This window comes from Mercenaria mercenaria, chromosome 17 (assembly GCF_021730395.1).
Source record: "Mercenaria mercenaria strain notata chromosome 17, MADL_Memer_1, whole genome shotgun sequence".
Classification (NCBI taxonomy): Eukaryota; Metazoa; Mollusca; class Bivalvia; order Venerida; family Veneridae; genus Mercenaria; species Mercenaria mercenaria.
In genome coordinates, this window is record NC_069377.1 from 52,470,091 (window position 1) to 52,486,526 (window position 16,436).

Below are 16,436 nucleotides of genomic sequence, written 5' to 3' on the forward strand. Positions count from 1 at the left end.
GTCACAAGGTTTTTCTATTTTTAGACCTACTGACCTAGTTTTTGAAGGCACGTGACCCAGTTTCGAACTTGACCTAGATATCATCAAGGTGAACATTCTGACCAATTTTCAGGAAGATCTTGTGAAATATATGGCCTCTAGAGAGGTCACAAGGTTTTTCTATTTTTAGACCTACTGACCTAGTTTTGATGGCACGTGACCCAGTTTCGAACTTGACCTAGATATCATCAGATGAACATTCTGACCAACTTCATAAAGATCCCATGAAAAATGTGACCTCTAGAGTGGTCACAAGCAAAAGTTTACGGACGGACGGACGCACGGACGGACGACGGACACCGCGCGATCACAAAAGCTCACCTTGTCACTTTGTGACAGGTGAGCTAAAAACCCGTCCATTAATAAAAAAGAACAGATTTTAGGAGCGTTTGACTAGGAATGTCTGAACATATTTTAGGAACCACACATTTCTTAAGATAGAAAATACAGAAATAGCTTGGATAAGTAATACACAGGTATAAGTTCCCCAACTAAGGAATACCTGTTCCCCATGAGCTATGTCAAGACCTGTGAATATCTCATGGTCAGTATGAGGGGACACACGGCCCCTATAACCATCCCCTGATACACCTTCACGCTGTAAACATACCAAAACTATGCATGCAAATCATTATATTGTGTTTATAAACCTACAATTATTTCGCTGACTTTTTTCTTTTTTTGTATGTACTTATCTTCCAGTTTTCTAAATAAACCAGTACTACACATTCACCTTTCTGACACCCCCTCTCCCAAAAATATTACCCAACATAAAACCAACATAGTGGCGTTGCGACCAGCATGGATCCAGACCAGCCTGCGCATCCGCGCAGTCTGGCCAGGATCCATGCTGTTCGCTTTTAAAGCCTACTGCAATTAGAGAAACGGTTAGCGAACAGCATGGATCCTGACCAGACTGCGCGGATGTGCAGGCTGGTCTGGATCCATGCTGGTCGCAAAGCCACTATGTTGATTTTCCCATGGCACGGCTCAAATGCATTATATGAGTTAAACAATCATTTGAACTCTTTATGACTTCACCAATATTTCTTATATATGACACAGACCAAGACTCTTTAAATTCAGAAATGCATTTTGCCTTGCAGATAATCTTTTTCAGGCATTACTGGATTTTGAATTGTCCTGTATTTGTAGGAATAATACAAGATTAACATATGTATCAAGCAGTAAAAAAAACCTCCAGTATCAAGAAGTGGTACCTGTTGATCTTTATCAGGCTGTTACATCATTGCCTACAAGATATGACCTAACACAATCAAGCAAAATGACAATACCTTCAAATTATTGTGTTTCAAAATATATTAAACAAGGGATTATAATGTTTCAAAATATGTTAAACAGGAGACGACAGTGACAGTAATACTCACTTTAGCAAGCTGTATAAGAGTTTCACATTCTTCCTGTGTAACTAACCCATCAGCAACAAATCTTTCCTTTCCCTGTAGGTCATCTCCCTTCTGTGTTATTTTCACACCTATATGAGAAAACATACTTAAACTTATCAAACCAGCATTTTAACCTGCTAGAGGTGCCTATGAAAAGATCAGTGCTAAATTTTAAAACTTGTAAATTGCCAGTGGTAAATGAAAATTGCATGTAGTCCATGTAAGTTTGGTAGATATCAAAAACATGATGACCCTGGAACGCTCACCTGAGTAATATGTGCTACATGTTTCAAATGTTGATTAGACCTGGTGACCTAGTTTTTGACCCCAGATGACCCAATATTGAACTCGTTCTAGATTTTATTGAGGGTAACACTCTGACCAAGTTTCATTAAGATTATGTCAAAATTGTGACCTCCACTGTGTTAACAGTCAAATTGTTGACGACGGACGATGACGGACACAGGGAGATCACAAAAGCTCACCTTGAGCACTTCGTGCTCAGGTGAGCTAAGAAATTAGTTGAGTTACCAAGCAAAAAAGAACAACTTTTTTCAGCAATTCAACATACTCCAGTTAGAGCAGACACTGATTTTTTCTGCCTTCCACACCCAGCCCCGCCCGCCTATAAATGGTTAAAACATAAGTCACACTGTTTTTCAAACAGGCATATAAACAAGAGCTGTCGGAGGACAGCAATGCTGGACTATTCAACAGCCTTGTTGATTGAATAAATACGAAAGTCGAAAAAGGGGCATAATCTAAAAAAAGCAAAATAGGGTTATGGAACCTGCATAGTGCTTATCAGCTCATGACAGTGGACAAGTGTGTGAAGTTTCAATCCATTCCCATTAGTAGGTACTGAGATACCAGCTTACATATAAGAATTTAACCCAAAACTCCTAAGTTTAAAAAGGCCATAACTTTGTAAAATGCAAAGTTGAGTTATTGACTCTTTGCACTGCATGTCATATCATGACAGTGAACAAGTGTGAAGTTTCAATCCTTTCCCATTAGTGGATACTGAGATACCAGCTTACATACAAAAACTTAACCAAAAATTTCTATGTTGAAAAAGGGGTATAATTTTGTAAAAAAGCAAAATAAAGTTATGGGACCTGCTTTGTGCATGTCAGATCATGACAGTGTACAAGTGTGTGAAGTTTCAATCCATTCCAATTAGTGAGTACTGAGATACCAGCCTACATACAAAACCTTAAGCAAAAATTTCTAAGTTAAAAAAGAGGCATAATTTTCTGCTTAGTTTCAATCCATTCCCACAAGTGGTTGTTGAGATACCAGCTTACATATAAAAACTTAACCAAATCGGGACGCGGACGCCAACGCATGGGCGAGTCCAATAGCTCTACTATTCTATAAATAGTCGAGCTAAAAATGAACTAGAATGTGTCTGTAGGACACAGGGTGTGCCCCCACTGGTACATTTGTCAAAAATAAGGGACAATAATTCAAATGTTTGCAGTCTTAAGTGTGTATAGCCTAAACAAACATTTTACATAAAGGATTCATTATTCTAGGCCATATACTTTTTGAGCTATGAGCATCACAAACAAAAAATCCACTATTTTGGCTATTTCAAGGGCCTTCACTCTGTAATTAGTGCTAAAATCTCAAGAAGAATGCCACGTGTGCAACGCCACATCATAAAGACTCATGCAAGGTTTCACGAATTTACATCAAATACTTTTTGAGCTAGGCACATCATTAGGTGAAATTGTGCATTTTTGACTATTTCAGGGATGATAACTTTTGAAATAGGAGGTGGAGCCAGATGAAAAATAGAAGGCGTGCAAGTTTATATCATAATAAAGACTCATGCAAGCTTTCGTCAATTTATATCAAATATTTTTTTAGCAAGGCGCGTCACAAGGTGAAAATGTGCATTTTTTACTATTTCAAGTGAAAAGGCAGGTGAAAAATAGGAGGTGCACAAGTTCATATCATGATAAAGACTCAGGCAAGGTTTCATCAATTTATAAGAAAAACTTTTTTGAGCTAGGCATGTCACAAGGTGAAAATGTGCATTTTTCAGGAGCCATAACTCTGAAAATATGGGACAGAGCAGGACGAAAAATATGTGCGCAATTTCTTTTCATGATAAAGACTCAATGTTTCATCAATTTATGTCAAATACTTTTTGACCTAGGCGCGTCACAAACTTTTTCGGAATGACGGACAAGACCAAATCTGTATGCCCCCTGCACCAAGTGGTGGGGGCACAAAATTTCTTATGATTGAAGAATTAAAAATGTATGTGTAACTTTTTCAAAACACTTGTTATTTTTAGCAGTATATTTCACTTCTGCAAAACATGTTTATCCTCCCACCAACATGTCTAGCTTTATTGAAATCTTGAAGCAGAATTTTGGCTGCGATAAAGTTAGTGTAGTAGATTGACTATACCTTGACTGTGAAATTCCTGCAGTATATCTGCATTGTCAGCATTCATGAACTCTTCCACACGTTGCTTTTCCAAGTCAGACAGTGTATCCTTTGCTTTATCTATTTCTGTAACAAAACATGAACTACATGTGTACAGATGCATAAAGACATGTTCCTAAAATACAGGCTTTACATAACAAGGCAGTGGTGTTAATGATGTGATGAAAAAATGAAGACTCTTCTATTTTTAGCTTTGACTGCCATGCTTTTTGACAAATCTGAATATCATCAATAATTTGCACAGATTGGTCATCCTAGAAGCATTTCTGTGAGGAAAAAGTTGCCATGCTCTCTGGCATCCATTTTGTGTGTGTGTGTGTGTGTGTGTGTGTTGTGTGTGTGTGTGTGTGTGTGTGTGTGTTTTGGGGGTGGGGGGGGGGGGCAGGAATCAGAATAATTTTAACAATTCTGGCAGAGAGTCAAATTAGAAAGTTATTTTGAATTCTGGAAAACAATCTCTCATGAGACAATGCTTTTAAGTTTCCACAATATGCATGTAGGGAGCTTCCTGGCAGCCATGTTTCTGGCTAATCATAATAATTTTAGTAACCTTGATAGCTGGTCACTATGAAATTATTCCAAAATCAAAGCAGTGTTCTAAGAGATGCTGTTTGAACGTTTTTCTATTTTATGTGTGATAGCCCTTACACGCAACCAAGCAGAACCATTCACACATGACTGGAAGAGGACCACCTAAGACAGGAAAAAACAGCCAAGCAAAGTTTCATTAATTTCCAACTAACAGAAAAAAACTTAACAAAAGAAAAGCGTATGTCTTTTATACCTATATTCTGTAACTGTTTATCTGTTGTAAGGGAGATAACTATAGCACATCTCTCATGTTTCCAGGGGAGGTTAACTTGGTGTTTATCATTAGACGAGAACCCCAACATCAGTCCACATAAAGGTTGTATACTGGACTGAAATAAAGAATAAATAAAACCAATCAAAGTAAAAATCAAAGGGCTTAGCTGTTTGTCCGCAAAACACAACAAAACACCCATACACTTTCATTCTTTAAAAACATCAACCTAAACACAGTACATATTCACCAGCCAGAGGAAATACTGTTGCAAACACAAACAGAAAATATACTGTACATGTGATCAAGATTATCAAAATGACAACCAGATTTCCTAATTGTTAAAATGCTCAATGTTAACTGAAATAATGCATTACCTGAACTTGATCATTTTCATCTGTAAAGTAGAATTGTCCAGTGCTATCCACCATGTCTGTGAGGTAGGCTACAGCCCTTGAAAAAAACAAGAGGACCATGATGGTCCTGAATCGCTCACCTCTTCCCACATGACCCAGTTTTGAGTGTGACGTCGATTTTTCTATAATTTGACATAGTGACCTAGTTTTTGAGCTCATGTGACCCAGTTTTGAACTTGACCTAGATATTATCAAGATTAAAATTCTGACCAATTTTCATGAAGATCCATTGAAAAATATGGTCTCTAGAGAGGTCACAAGGTTTTTCTATTATTTGACCTATTGACCTAGTTTTCGAAGGTACCTGACCCCGTTTTGAATTTTATCTAGATCTCATCAAGGTGAACATTCTCACTAATTTTCATGAAGATCTCATGAAAAATATGGCCTCTAGAGAGGTCACAAGGTTTTACTATTTTTATACCTACTGGCCTAGTTTTTGACCGCACGTTACCCAGTTTCAAAACTGACCTAGATATCATCAAGGTGAACATTCAGATCGATTTTCATGAATATCCATTGAAAAATATGGCCCCTAGAGAGGTCAAAAGATTTTTCTATTTTTAGATCTACTGACCTAGTTTTTGACCGCAGTTGACCCAGTTTCAAACTTGACCTAGATATCATCAAGATGAACATTCAGACCAACTTTCATACAGATCCCATGAAAAGTATGGCCTCTAGAGAGGTCACAAGGTTTTTTAATTATTTGACCTACTGACCTAGTTTTTTAAGGCATGTGACGCAGTTTCAAACTTGACCTAGATATCATCAAGGTGAACATTCAGACCAACTTTCATACAGATCCCATAAAAAATATGGCCTCTAGAGACCAATTTTCATTAAGATCCATTCAAGGGTATGGCCTCTAGAGAGGTCACAAGGTTTTTCTATTTCAAGACCTACTGACCTAGTTTTTGACTGCAGTTGACCCAGTTTCAAACTTGACCTATATATCATCAAGATAAACATTCGGACCAACTTTCATACAGATCCCACGAAAAATATGGCCTCTAGAGAGGCCACACCGTTTTTTCATTATTTGACTACTGACCTACTTTTTGATGGCATGTGACCCACTTTCGAACTTGACCTAGATATCATCAAGATGAACATTCTGACCAATGTTTATGGAGATCCATTCACAAGTATGGCCTCTAGAGAGATCACAAGGTTTTTCTATTATTTGACCTATTGACCTAGTTTTGGACCGCATGTGACCCAGTTTCAAATTTGATTTAGATATCATCAAGGTGAACACTCTGACCAATTTTCATGAAGATCCATTGAAAAATATGGCCTCTAGGCAGGTCACAAGGATTTTCTATTTTTAGACCTACTGACCTAGTTTTGGACCGCAGTTGACCCAGTTTCGAACCTGACCTAGATATCATCAAGATGAATATTCTGACCAATTTTCATGCAGATCCCATTAAAAATATGGCCTCTACAGAGGTCACAAGGTTTTTCTATTATTTGACCTACTGACCTAGTTTTTGAAGGCACGTGACCCACTTTCGAATTTGACCTAGATATCATCAAGGTGAACATTCTGACCAATTTTCATGAAGATCTCATGAAATATATGGCCTCTAGAGAGGTCACAAGGTTTTTCTATTTTTAGACCTACTGACCTAGTTTTTGACCGCACAAGACCCAGTTTCGAACTTGACCTAGATATCATCAAGATAAACATTCTGACCAACTTTCATACAGATCCCATAAAAAATATGGCCTTTAGAGAGGTCACAAGGTTTTTCTATTATTTGACCTACTGACCTACTTTTTGATGGCATGTGTCCCACTTTCGAACTTGACCTAGATATCATCAAGGTCAACATTCTGACCAATTTTTATGGAGATCCATTCACAAGTATGGCCTCTAGAGAGGTCACAAGGTTTTTCTATTATTTGACCTATTGACCTAGTTTTTGATGGCACGTGACCCAGTTTCGAACTTGACCTAGATATCATCAAGATGAACATTCTGACCAATTTTCATGAAGATCTTGTGAAATAAATGGCCTCTAGAGAGGTCACAAGGTTTTTCTATTTTTAGACCTATTGACCTAGTTTTTGAAGGCACGTGACCCAGTTTGAACCTGACCTAGATATCATCAAGGTGAACATTCTGACCAACTTTCATAAAGATCCCATGAAAAATGTGACCTCTAGAGTGGTCACAAGCAAAAGTTTACGGACGCACGCACGGACGATGGACCACGGACGCCGCGCGATCACAAAAGCTCACCTTGTCACTTTGTGACTGGTGAGCTAACGAAACAACTTTCATTAAAGTTATATGAGCTTTAAAGAAAATCTCACTGAATTTTTTATACATAATAAGTAAACCTTTTTGATTTCTATCTTTCCTTTTAGTTGGTTAACAAAACTTCTGATAAAATAAGTATGATATTAATCTACTGTCCGAGAATCATACCAATACTACCATGATTATCTACCGACCCAACCCAAAGGTGCCATACTCACAAAATATGCCCGTCGAGAGCTTGTTAGAAGAAAAGTTTTTGTTACAGATCTGCAAATATGATTCAAATATCATTACAGTAGCTTCAAAAATATGAAAACAAGGTCAATCATTAAAAAAAATGCATATTTGTCAATGGATGTATAGCTAAGAATTTTAGTCTTAGTAGGTCTCTAGTCCAGGTACCAACACAACAAGTCTTTGTCTGACTGTTCAAAGAACTGTACCAGTTCTATCATACTTATCTACAGTCCATAGAACCACACCAGTACTACCATACTTATCTACAGTCCAAACTATCATACTTCTCTACAGACCCAAGAACCATACCAGTCCTTCCATTATTATCTAAGTATTGTTTACACTAAATACCCATTAACTACTTGACTACTACTTGCAGGTCACATCTGAAAAAATTTCAACTTACATATAATCACCAATGACATCTTGGCCACTTTTACATTCTCCATTTTCTTGTAGGATACACCCGGAGGGCAGAGCATCATCTGCAGGAAAATAAAGTCAACAGGAACGGTGAAAGTATGAAAGTAGTCCGAATTATTTTTCAGTATTTATATGTCAGCTTAATATAATGGTTTAACATTTTTTACATGTTAGCAATAACATTGGAAATCAATCACTTTTAAGATAAAGAGTTGAAAGAAGCTGAACTGAAAGTTTTGATAAAGAAACTTACAAACTGATTATATTTTATTCATGTTTTACCTCATAACTAATTGCAGAATCAATATCTCAAGGTAGTTACATAAAGTACAATTCTAGAAGTGCTTTACAAGCTAAGACAACTACATCTTGGGAAAATTCTTATTGATGTAAAACAAAATAAAAAAATGCCTGAAATTCTGAAAAAATCCAGAAAACTTACAACTTCAATTGGTTGATCTTTAATTTCCATGTACTTTCACCCAGTGTTTTCAATATCAAGTGCACAAAGGCTTATAAGCCAGCATCTCAAGATTGGAAGATAGACAAGTACATTATTTCAAACTGAAGTCAAGATTTTTTGTTTGGTTTACCATCACCAGCACGCAATTTCAGGCCATACTGCAACTTTTCAGCTTCTGATGGTGGAGAAAGACCCCAAGTTGCCCCTCTGAGCATTACTTAAGGTAACAGCAGGCACCTGGGTACAATCACTGATCTTCCTTAATGCAGATGGATGGTTTCAAATTCTACACCGCCAGCAAAGTTCAACGTACAGCTGTGAAGGACAAGTGACCTGGTCAGTGACCTAAACCACCCTGCCATGAAGGCAACTCCAGCCAAGATGTGTCAATCGTTTAAAAGTTTGATGATTTTCAGCAAGCAATGTAATAAATACATAAAGTTATGTTCAATAGATAAAGACATATTATTTTGTACTGTCAATTCTATTCCAACCATTAATCAAACCTCTAAATTTTATACAAACCTAATTTTGCACCTGCTGACCAACAGTTAACCTTGACTTCATGTACCACGAGTCCTGATTGGCTGAAATATGCTGCAGTAAAAGCCTTCATCACATCAGCTGCTCTAAGCAATAACCGCATCGATATCTCATAACCATCATCCATTTTCACAAGCTGTAAGTATGAAATCTTAAGTTACAATGTCTATCATTTAATTCTGGGTTATGGTTTAACTCATATTCAATATATACTGGTTTGGAAAGTTTTGATAAAAGACAAATTCACTAAGATTGAGAGCTATAACTTGAAACAAAAGACAATCATAAAGATCCTGTATCGCTCACCTCAGAATACAAGACAGCTTTGCTTCAGACATGACAGAAGTACCATTAAGAAAAACATTCTGACTAGTTTCCATGAGCTTAAAGTAAACAATGGGACATCAAGTGTAAATAAGGTTTTAACAAGCAAATTCGATGAATTGGTATCCCCCGCCGAAAGGGTTTGTGGTGAGGAATGGCAAAAAGATATATCTGGCAAAAAGTTAAGGATGTTAATAAGAAGCAAATAATTTCATTAGTCAAAATCAATTTAACAGAAAACAAATGTTTAATTAAAAGAGTACATAATAAATGTATGATACTTTGATCCTGACTAAAGCAGGGGTCACACTGGGAATTTTTTGCTCTGAGCCACTGCTTTTTCCATAGATAAAATTATGAGGCCAACAACGGCGGAGCACATAGCATTGACGTTCTTGTAGGACTACATTATATGAACCAAAGTACTCATACTACTCAGGAAATTAATGTAGTTATAACATATTTCTTAGTAACCCTTTAAAAAGCTATTTAGAAAATCAATTTGTTATTTTCTAAAATCATCATTTTTATAAAACATCTGCCATTTAATAAAAAAAATTCTGAAAGTCACATTTAAAATAAAGATGTCAAAAAAGAAAAAAAAAATTGTTTAAAAAAAAAACAGTGTCTTATTTTGCACATTGCCTATAAGTGGGTGGGGTTCAATGCCTTCTCATGTTTTATTCTCGAAAATTACTTCAAAATAAGAGCTCCTTTTGCAACATTTGTCATATTTTTCTTAAATGTAGACTTTTTATTGGCTTTTTATTAAGATTGCACTAAAAAATCTGGTCAGAAATGACAGAAATATCCAAAAATCATGGTCGCGAAAATTGGTGACAAATTCGGAAAACGTAAGTTAGAATTAAATATTTGATAAAATACCTATGTTTTATTGCTTTTCTATCATCATAGCTGTTCAATACTTACAATTTCTGCTTGTCTAAAGCATTTTTATTTGTTTTTGCCCAAACTAACCCTCGGCAATCATAGAAAATTTGTCTAACGGCTGACTGCTCATAAAATCGTATAAGTGCACTAAATGAAGATTATAATTATCCAGTTTGTTATTCAATAATCTAATTATTGCCAATTAACTGCCTGATCAAATAAAAAAAAATTGCAAATTGGCTCCCTCCTTTTCAATAACGGATGTTGTGTCTACACAGATTATCGATTTTTCACACCTTTTGGTTCGTAAAACTGGCAATATTCGTAGTTTTGCAGACAGACCTAGCTTCGGGCCATTTTCGCCAATTTCGGAGCCACATTTAATTTTTTGTCGCAAATGGCTCAAGTGGCGATCGACAGCGTGACCCCTGCTAAAGAATTTATTTTGAATGGGATATGCTTACTGTAATAAGCTTAGCTTTTAAAATTAAATGCAGTTAATTGAAATGTGAGCTTGAAGTTTAATTGGAACGAAATATTGTCTTTGAGTGGTTTGGCACCAGGTGTTGCTGTTTAACATGTACATTTGAACTTAAAAGAACAGATGTCCTTAAGAGAACACAGGTAAGGTATCTTGAACATGGCTGCTGGCAAGGTTTGTGCAGTCACAACTTAACATGTTGAATGTTTGAACAACTTAAAAAAAGAAGAAAGGAATGGAATTATATATATGTATATATAAAGATATATGTATATATTTATTTTTTTAGGGGGTGGGGGTGCAGGGGAACGGGAAAGGAAACAAAATTTCACATGTTGATTATAAATATTGATTGAAAATTAAAAATGAAAAAACAAGAGCTGTCTCCATAGGATGACACATGCCCCCGATGGCACTTTGAATGAATAGTTATGGCCAATGTTAGAGTTTAGGACCTTTCACCTACGGACCTGGGTCTTGCGCGCGACACATCGTCTTACTGTGGTACACATCCATGCCCAATATTTTTAAAATCCAAGCATGAATGACAAAGATATGGACCGGACACGCCCATCAATGCACTATGTTGAAATATGACCTTTAACGTCTAAGTGTGACCTTGACCTTTGAGCTACGGACCTGGGTCTTGCGCACGACACGTCGTCTTACTGTGGTACACATTTATGCCAAGTTATTTGAAAATCCATCCATGGATGACAAAGATATGGACCGGACACGAATGCACTATCATGAAAAATGACCTTTAACGTCTAAGTGTGACCTTGACCTTTGAGCTATGGACCTGGGTCTTCCACGCGACACATCGTCTTACTGTGGTACACATTCATGCCAAGTTATTTGAAAATCCATCCATGGATGACAAAGATATGGACCGGACACGCCCAACTATCATGAAAAATGACCTTTAATGTCTAAGTATGACCTTGACCTTTGAGCTACGGACCTGGGTCTTTCGCGCGACACGTCGTCTTACTGTGGTACACATTCACGCCAAGTTATTTGAAAATCCATCCATCGATGACAAAGATATGGACCGGACACGAAAATTGCGGACAGACCGACAGACCGACAGACAGTTCAAAAACTATATGCCTCCCTTCGGGGGCATAAAAAAAAAAGAAGGGTAAAAGGGTGAAGTTGGAGGGGGGGGGGGGGGGGGGGGGCAGAGGATGCATGATCAGTGGTGGGCATGACTGGGTGGAGAAGTGAGGTGGGGGAATGGTACAACTTGGAAGGTTTGAAAAAAATCTAAACTTAGAAATGAAAAAAAAATGAAAAAAAAAAAAAAAAAAATTTGGTGGGGGGGGGGGGGGGGGGGGGGGGGGGGGTTGGGGGGGGGGAGAGGGTGTGACCAAGGCAAGTGGGTGACCAGGTGTGGGTGTACAACTTCACATGTTTATAATAAATGTTCACAGAAAAGAATGAAAGAAATTTAATGAAATTCTGCCAAATGGTAAGTTTGTTATGTATACAAATATGTGGATTTTTAGACAATTAAAGGGCAATAACTCTGAAGTTACAAAAGAAATCCATACAAAATTGGCTGTGCACAACCACATTATAGTGCTCTAAATTTCTAAATTCTGTTAGAGCTTCATAGTTCTAGATCAAATATATAAGTTATGATGCAGAAATTGCCATATCTATAGATCTATAGTACCCTATATAGTTAACACTAGAAACTTCTAAGGGCCATAACTCTAGAGTTACTTGGGCAATCTGTCTGAAACTTGATGGGCACCATAACCTCATAGTGGTGAACATGTGTATGAAGTTTGTTTGAAAAAAATCTAAAATAAGGAAGGGGGGGGGGGAGCAGAGGGTGTTGGGGGATGGGGGGGGGGGGGGGGGGGGGGGGGGGGAGGGTGATCAAGGTAAGGGGGTGACCAGGTGTGGGTACACAACTTCACATGTTTACAATAAATGTTCATGGAAAAGAATGAAAGAAATTTAATGAAATTCTACCAAATGGTGTTTGTTATGTACAAATATGTGGATTTTTATACAATTAAAGGGCAATAACTCTTAATTTACAAATAAATCCAAATGAAATTGTGTGTACACAACCACATTATGGTGATCTAAATTCTGTTTAAGTTTCATAGTTCTAGGTCAAATATATCAAAAGTTATGATGCAGAAATTGCCATATTTATAGTACCCTATATAGTTAACACTAGAAACTTCTAAGGGCCATAACTCTGGTGTTACTTGGGCAATCTGACTGAAACTTGACGGGCCGCAAGAACTCATAGTGGTGAACATGAATATGAAGTTTTAAATAAATATTCCGAACCATTTCCTAGATATCGCTCCGGACGGACGGATGGACAACGCCAAAACTATATCCCCCCGACTTTTGTCGGGGGATAATAAGATTTGACTACAGCCATAAGGTTACATTAACTGCAATTCCAGCATCTTAACTCCTAACTTCAATCCTGACCTAAATTTCCCAAAAATAAACATTCTGACAATGTACCATGAAGATCAGCTGCTAGAGAATAAACAAGTTTTTTGGCAACCAAGATTTTGACTATTTATGATCAAGTTTTGAACTGGACCTAGATTTAATAAAGAAACCATTTTGACCGAGTAGGAGAATATACAATCTACAGTGTAGGTAAAGTTACCCTTTGACTGGATAAAGTATCAGTTTTTTGTCCCATATGATCCAGTTTCTAACTTTACCAAGATTTCATCAAGAAAAGTATTGCGACAAGGTTGCATGTTTGCAAGGTACAAAAGGTGGCCTTTGTTGTGTTATAGAGTTTTCTGCGGTTTGACCTAATGACCTAGTTTTGAGTTCAATTGTCCAAGTTTTAAATCAGACTTATATTTCATCAAGACAGTCATTCTGATCTGGTTTCATGTAGATCAGACACAAATGTGCCCTCTTTAGAATTAAAAATTTTCTTTCTATGATTTGATCCAGTGACCTTATTTTAGCCCCATATGGTCAAGTTTCTGTATTCAACTAGATCTTATAAAGACAAATATTCTTATCAGATTTCAAGTTCTTCAAACACAAAAGTCAGCTTCTGTTGTGCTAACAAGATTTGACCTAGTAACCTATTTTTCCCTCCAAATGACTCAGTTTCAATCTTGACCTACATTTTATAAAGACAATCATTCTGACATGATTCCATTTTTTATCTGGTAGAAAAAGTGCCCTTAACAGAGTTAGGCTTTCTTTGATTTGACCAAAATACTGGACCCCATTTGACCAAATTTCATTCTTGGCCTAATTATTATATTCAGAAAGTATTCTTGCATGGTTAGATATAGATCAGGTACAAAATGTGCCCAATAATGTGTTAATGTTTTTCTTTGATTTGACCCAGTGACCTAGTTTTGACCCCATATGATTGTTTCAAACTTACTTTGATTTAATCAAAACATTCTAGTTCTACCAGGCTTCATGTTTATAAGGTACAAAATGGAGCCTTCCGTGTTTTGCTAAATTTTTTCTATAACCTGACAACATAACCTAGTTTTTTACTCCGCTAAACCAAGATTCAAACTAAGCCTACATTGAAAAAAAAAATTCTGATCTTATTTCATACATATAAGACAAAACATTGCCTCCACACTGTATGATGGGCACAAGGTGATCCCAAAAGCTCATTTTGAGCACTTTGTGCTTAGGTGACCAAAACAAGAGAAAATAGGATCCGTAGATCCTCATAACACACAAGTGCACCAAAATCAACTAATTATTTTTATGCATGGCTAAAAATATGCAGTAAAACTATGTGTAAGGGAGACAAAACTCTAAAAATTACCTTTCTGGAATCAAAGTAAAACTTGATTTGTACACAACACTAATGAGCTTATCATCTACATGCAAGGCAGAAAGTGTGGTCAAACTTTTTAGGATGTACTTACAGGAGAACAATGAGTTCTACTAACCATTAAGGTACTTTAATATCATGTAATTTAAAATTATCAAGTGTGAAAAATAATATATGGCAATAAAATTATTTACCTCTGTCACTTCAGAAACTGTGATCTGTCTTTTACCTGACTGGTCAAATTCCTTACTCTGAAAATTACATTTAGGACTGAATACATTTACGGTACCCAAAAAGTAAACAATAAAGAAATCTATTAAGAATGTAGGATCAAATTTTTTCTACAATGACGAATTCTTTCATACTCTGTGAGCTTGAATATGTGAAGTTATAAATCAATCCCAATAGCAGTTACTGAGACACCAGCTTACATGCAAAATTAAAGCAATTCTGGATGCCAATGCCGGAAAATGGGCAAGTGCAATAGATCTCTCTAAATTTTTTGAATAGTCAAGCTAAAAATTATCACATATCAAAATAATATGATTGAAATGTAGAATTCCCTGGAATTTTTAACCGAGTGTATACTTGAGGCATAATAATAAAATTGATCAAAATTCATACAACAAAATGTGTGTAAGACAAACATTTACCCGAGCAAGATCAGCCAGTGCCTCACATTGGTCTTCACGGATAAATCCATCTGCAACAAATCTGTTTTTGCCTTTAAGTTGTTTAGACTCCTGGAGCAGCTGCAATCCTAACTTTTCAAATTTCTTCACATTCTGGCTACGATTCAATGACCCCTCTACTTCATTTGTATCAACCACATCTTTCTGCACACAAAAATATTTGAAATATTTGAAAACAATGTATACAGTCAAACATGTAGTAAGGAGCCAGTCAAGGGAGTGAAATAATGCGGTTGCTGAAAGCAGGAGGTCATGTAAGTCTGAAGGAAACCAGGTGATTAATACCCCATACGCCTCTTTGGTACAGGGAAAGTAAAATGTTGAGATAATGACCTTTGACCTTCAAGTGTCACCTTGACCTTAGACCAAGTTCCCTGGGTTAGGCACTCTGCATGTTGTCTTGATGAGTTTAACAATTGGGCTTGCTTAATTATGAAAATCTTTCACGTGATAAAGAAGACACAGAGCAGACATAAATTTAAGCTATTCCATCTCTGACTGCTTAAATGTGTCCTAACTTTGCTTCAAACTTATGCCAAAATAAGACAATATAAATTAACTCAATATTTACAGAATTACTCCCTGCCTCCTCCCCCTCTTCATCATCTATCTGATCTGTAGGAAGGGTGTATTTATCTCGTACAAAGCCAATACTTTTATCAATCTGCTTCCATAACTCAACATATCTCACTGCATCCTACACAGCAAATTAAAACAATTTTTTTATTAAGTACATTATAAAGTAAGAATTGTTACAAGCATTTGAATATAACATTTATAGAAAGGTTTCTGTTATATAACTGAATGTAAACCCGATTTTTTTCCCATCTTCCCTTTTTTCATTCTTAATTTTGCATATATAAAAACATGTGTGCTGAAACTGTACTTCCGACGTAACTATTGGTCTTCCATTGGAAAGGAGTTTATATAAGCTACTGGCTTGTTTTCCAATCCATGTATTTGAACTGTGAAATATTGTTGTACATGTTATGTGTACGTTGTCTTAAAATAAATATCGTTTACACTAACTATAGGTCTATAAAATTTGCTAAAAAATTCTTCAAATCTGTGAAATAGAATATACCAGTTCATCAACTGAAATCTAAAACAGAAGTTCTCAACTGACTTCAAGCATCAGATGCTTCTAGTGCATATGTGCAGGTTTAATAT

The 16,436-nt window shown here is 36.5% G+C and overlaps 1 protein-coding gene across 1 annotated transcript in view; it reads right to left on the reverse strand.

Annotated features, from left to right (window-relative positions):
• Positions 1-16,436, reverse strand: part of LOC123536171 (prolyl 3-hydroxylase 1-like) — a 50,040-nt gene that overhangs the window by 16,066 nt on the left and 17,538 nt on the right. The window contains exons 6-15 of the mRNA XM_053527844.1: positions 15,838-15,963; positions 15,228-15,410; positions 14,769-14,825; positions 9,047-9,200; positions 8,042-8,120; positions 5,088-5,163; positions 4,693-4,828; positions 3,870-3,974; positions 1,428-1,534; positions 542-637 (exon numbers count right to left, since the gene is read on the reverse strand). Of these exons, the coding sequence (XP_053383819.1) occupies positions 542-637; positions 1,428-1,534; positions 3,870-3,974; positions 4,693-4,828; positions 5,088-5,163; positions 8,042-8,120; positions 9,047-9,200; positions 14,769-14,825; positions 15,228-15,410; positions 15,838-15,963 (1,119 nt within the window). The remainder of the gene's footprint in view (positions 1-541; positions 638-1,427; positions 1,535-3,869; positions 3,975-4,692; positions 4,829-5,087; positions 5,164-8,041; positions 8,121-9,046; positions 9,201-14,768; positions 14,826-15,227; positions 15,411-15,837; positions 15,964-16,436) is intronic.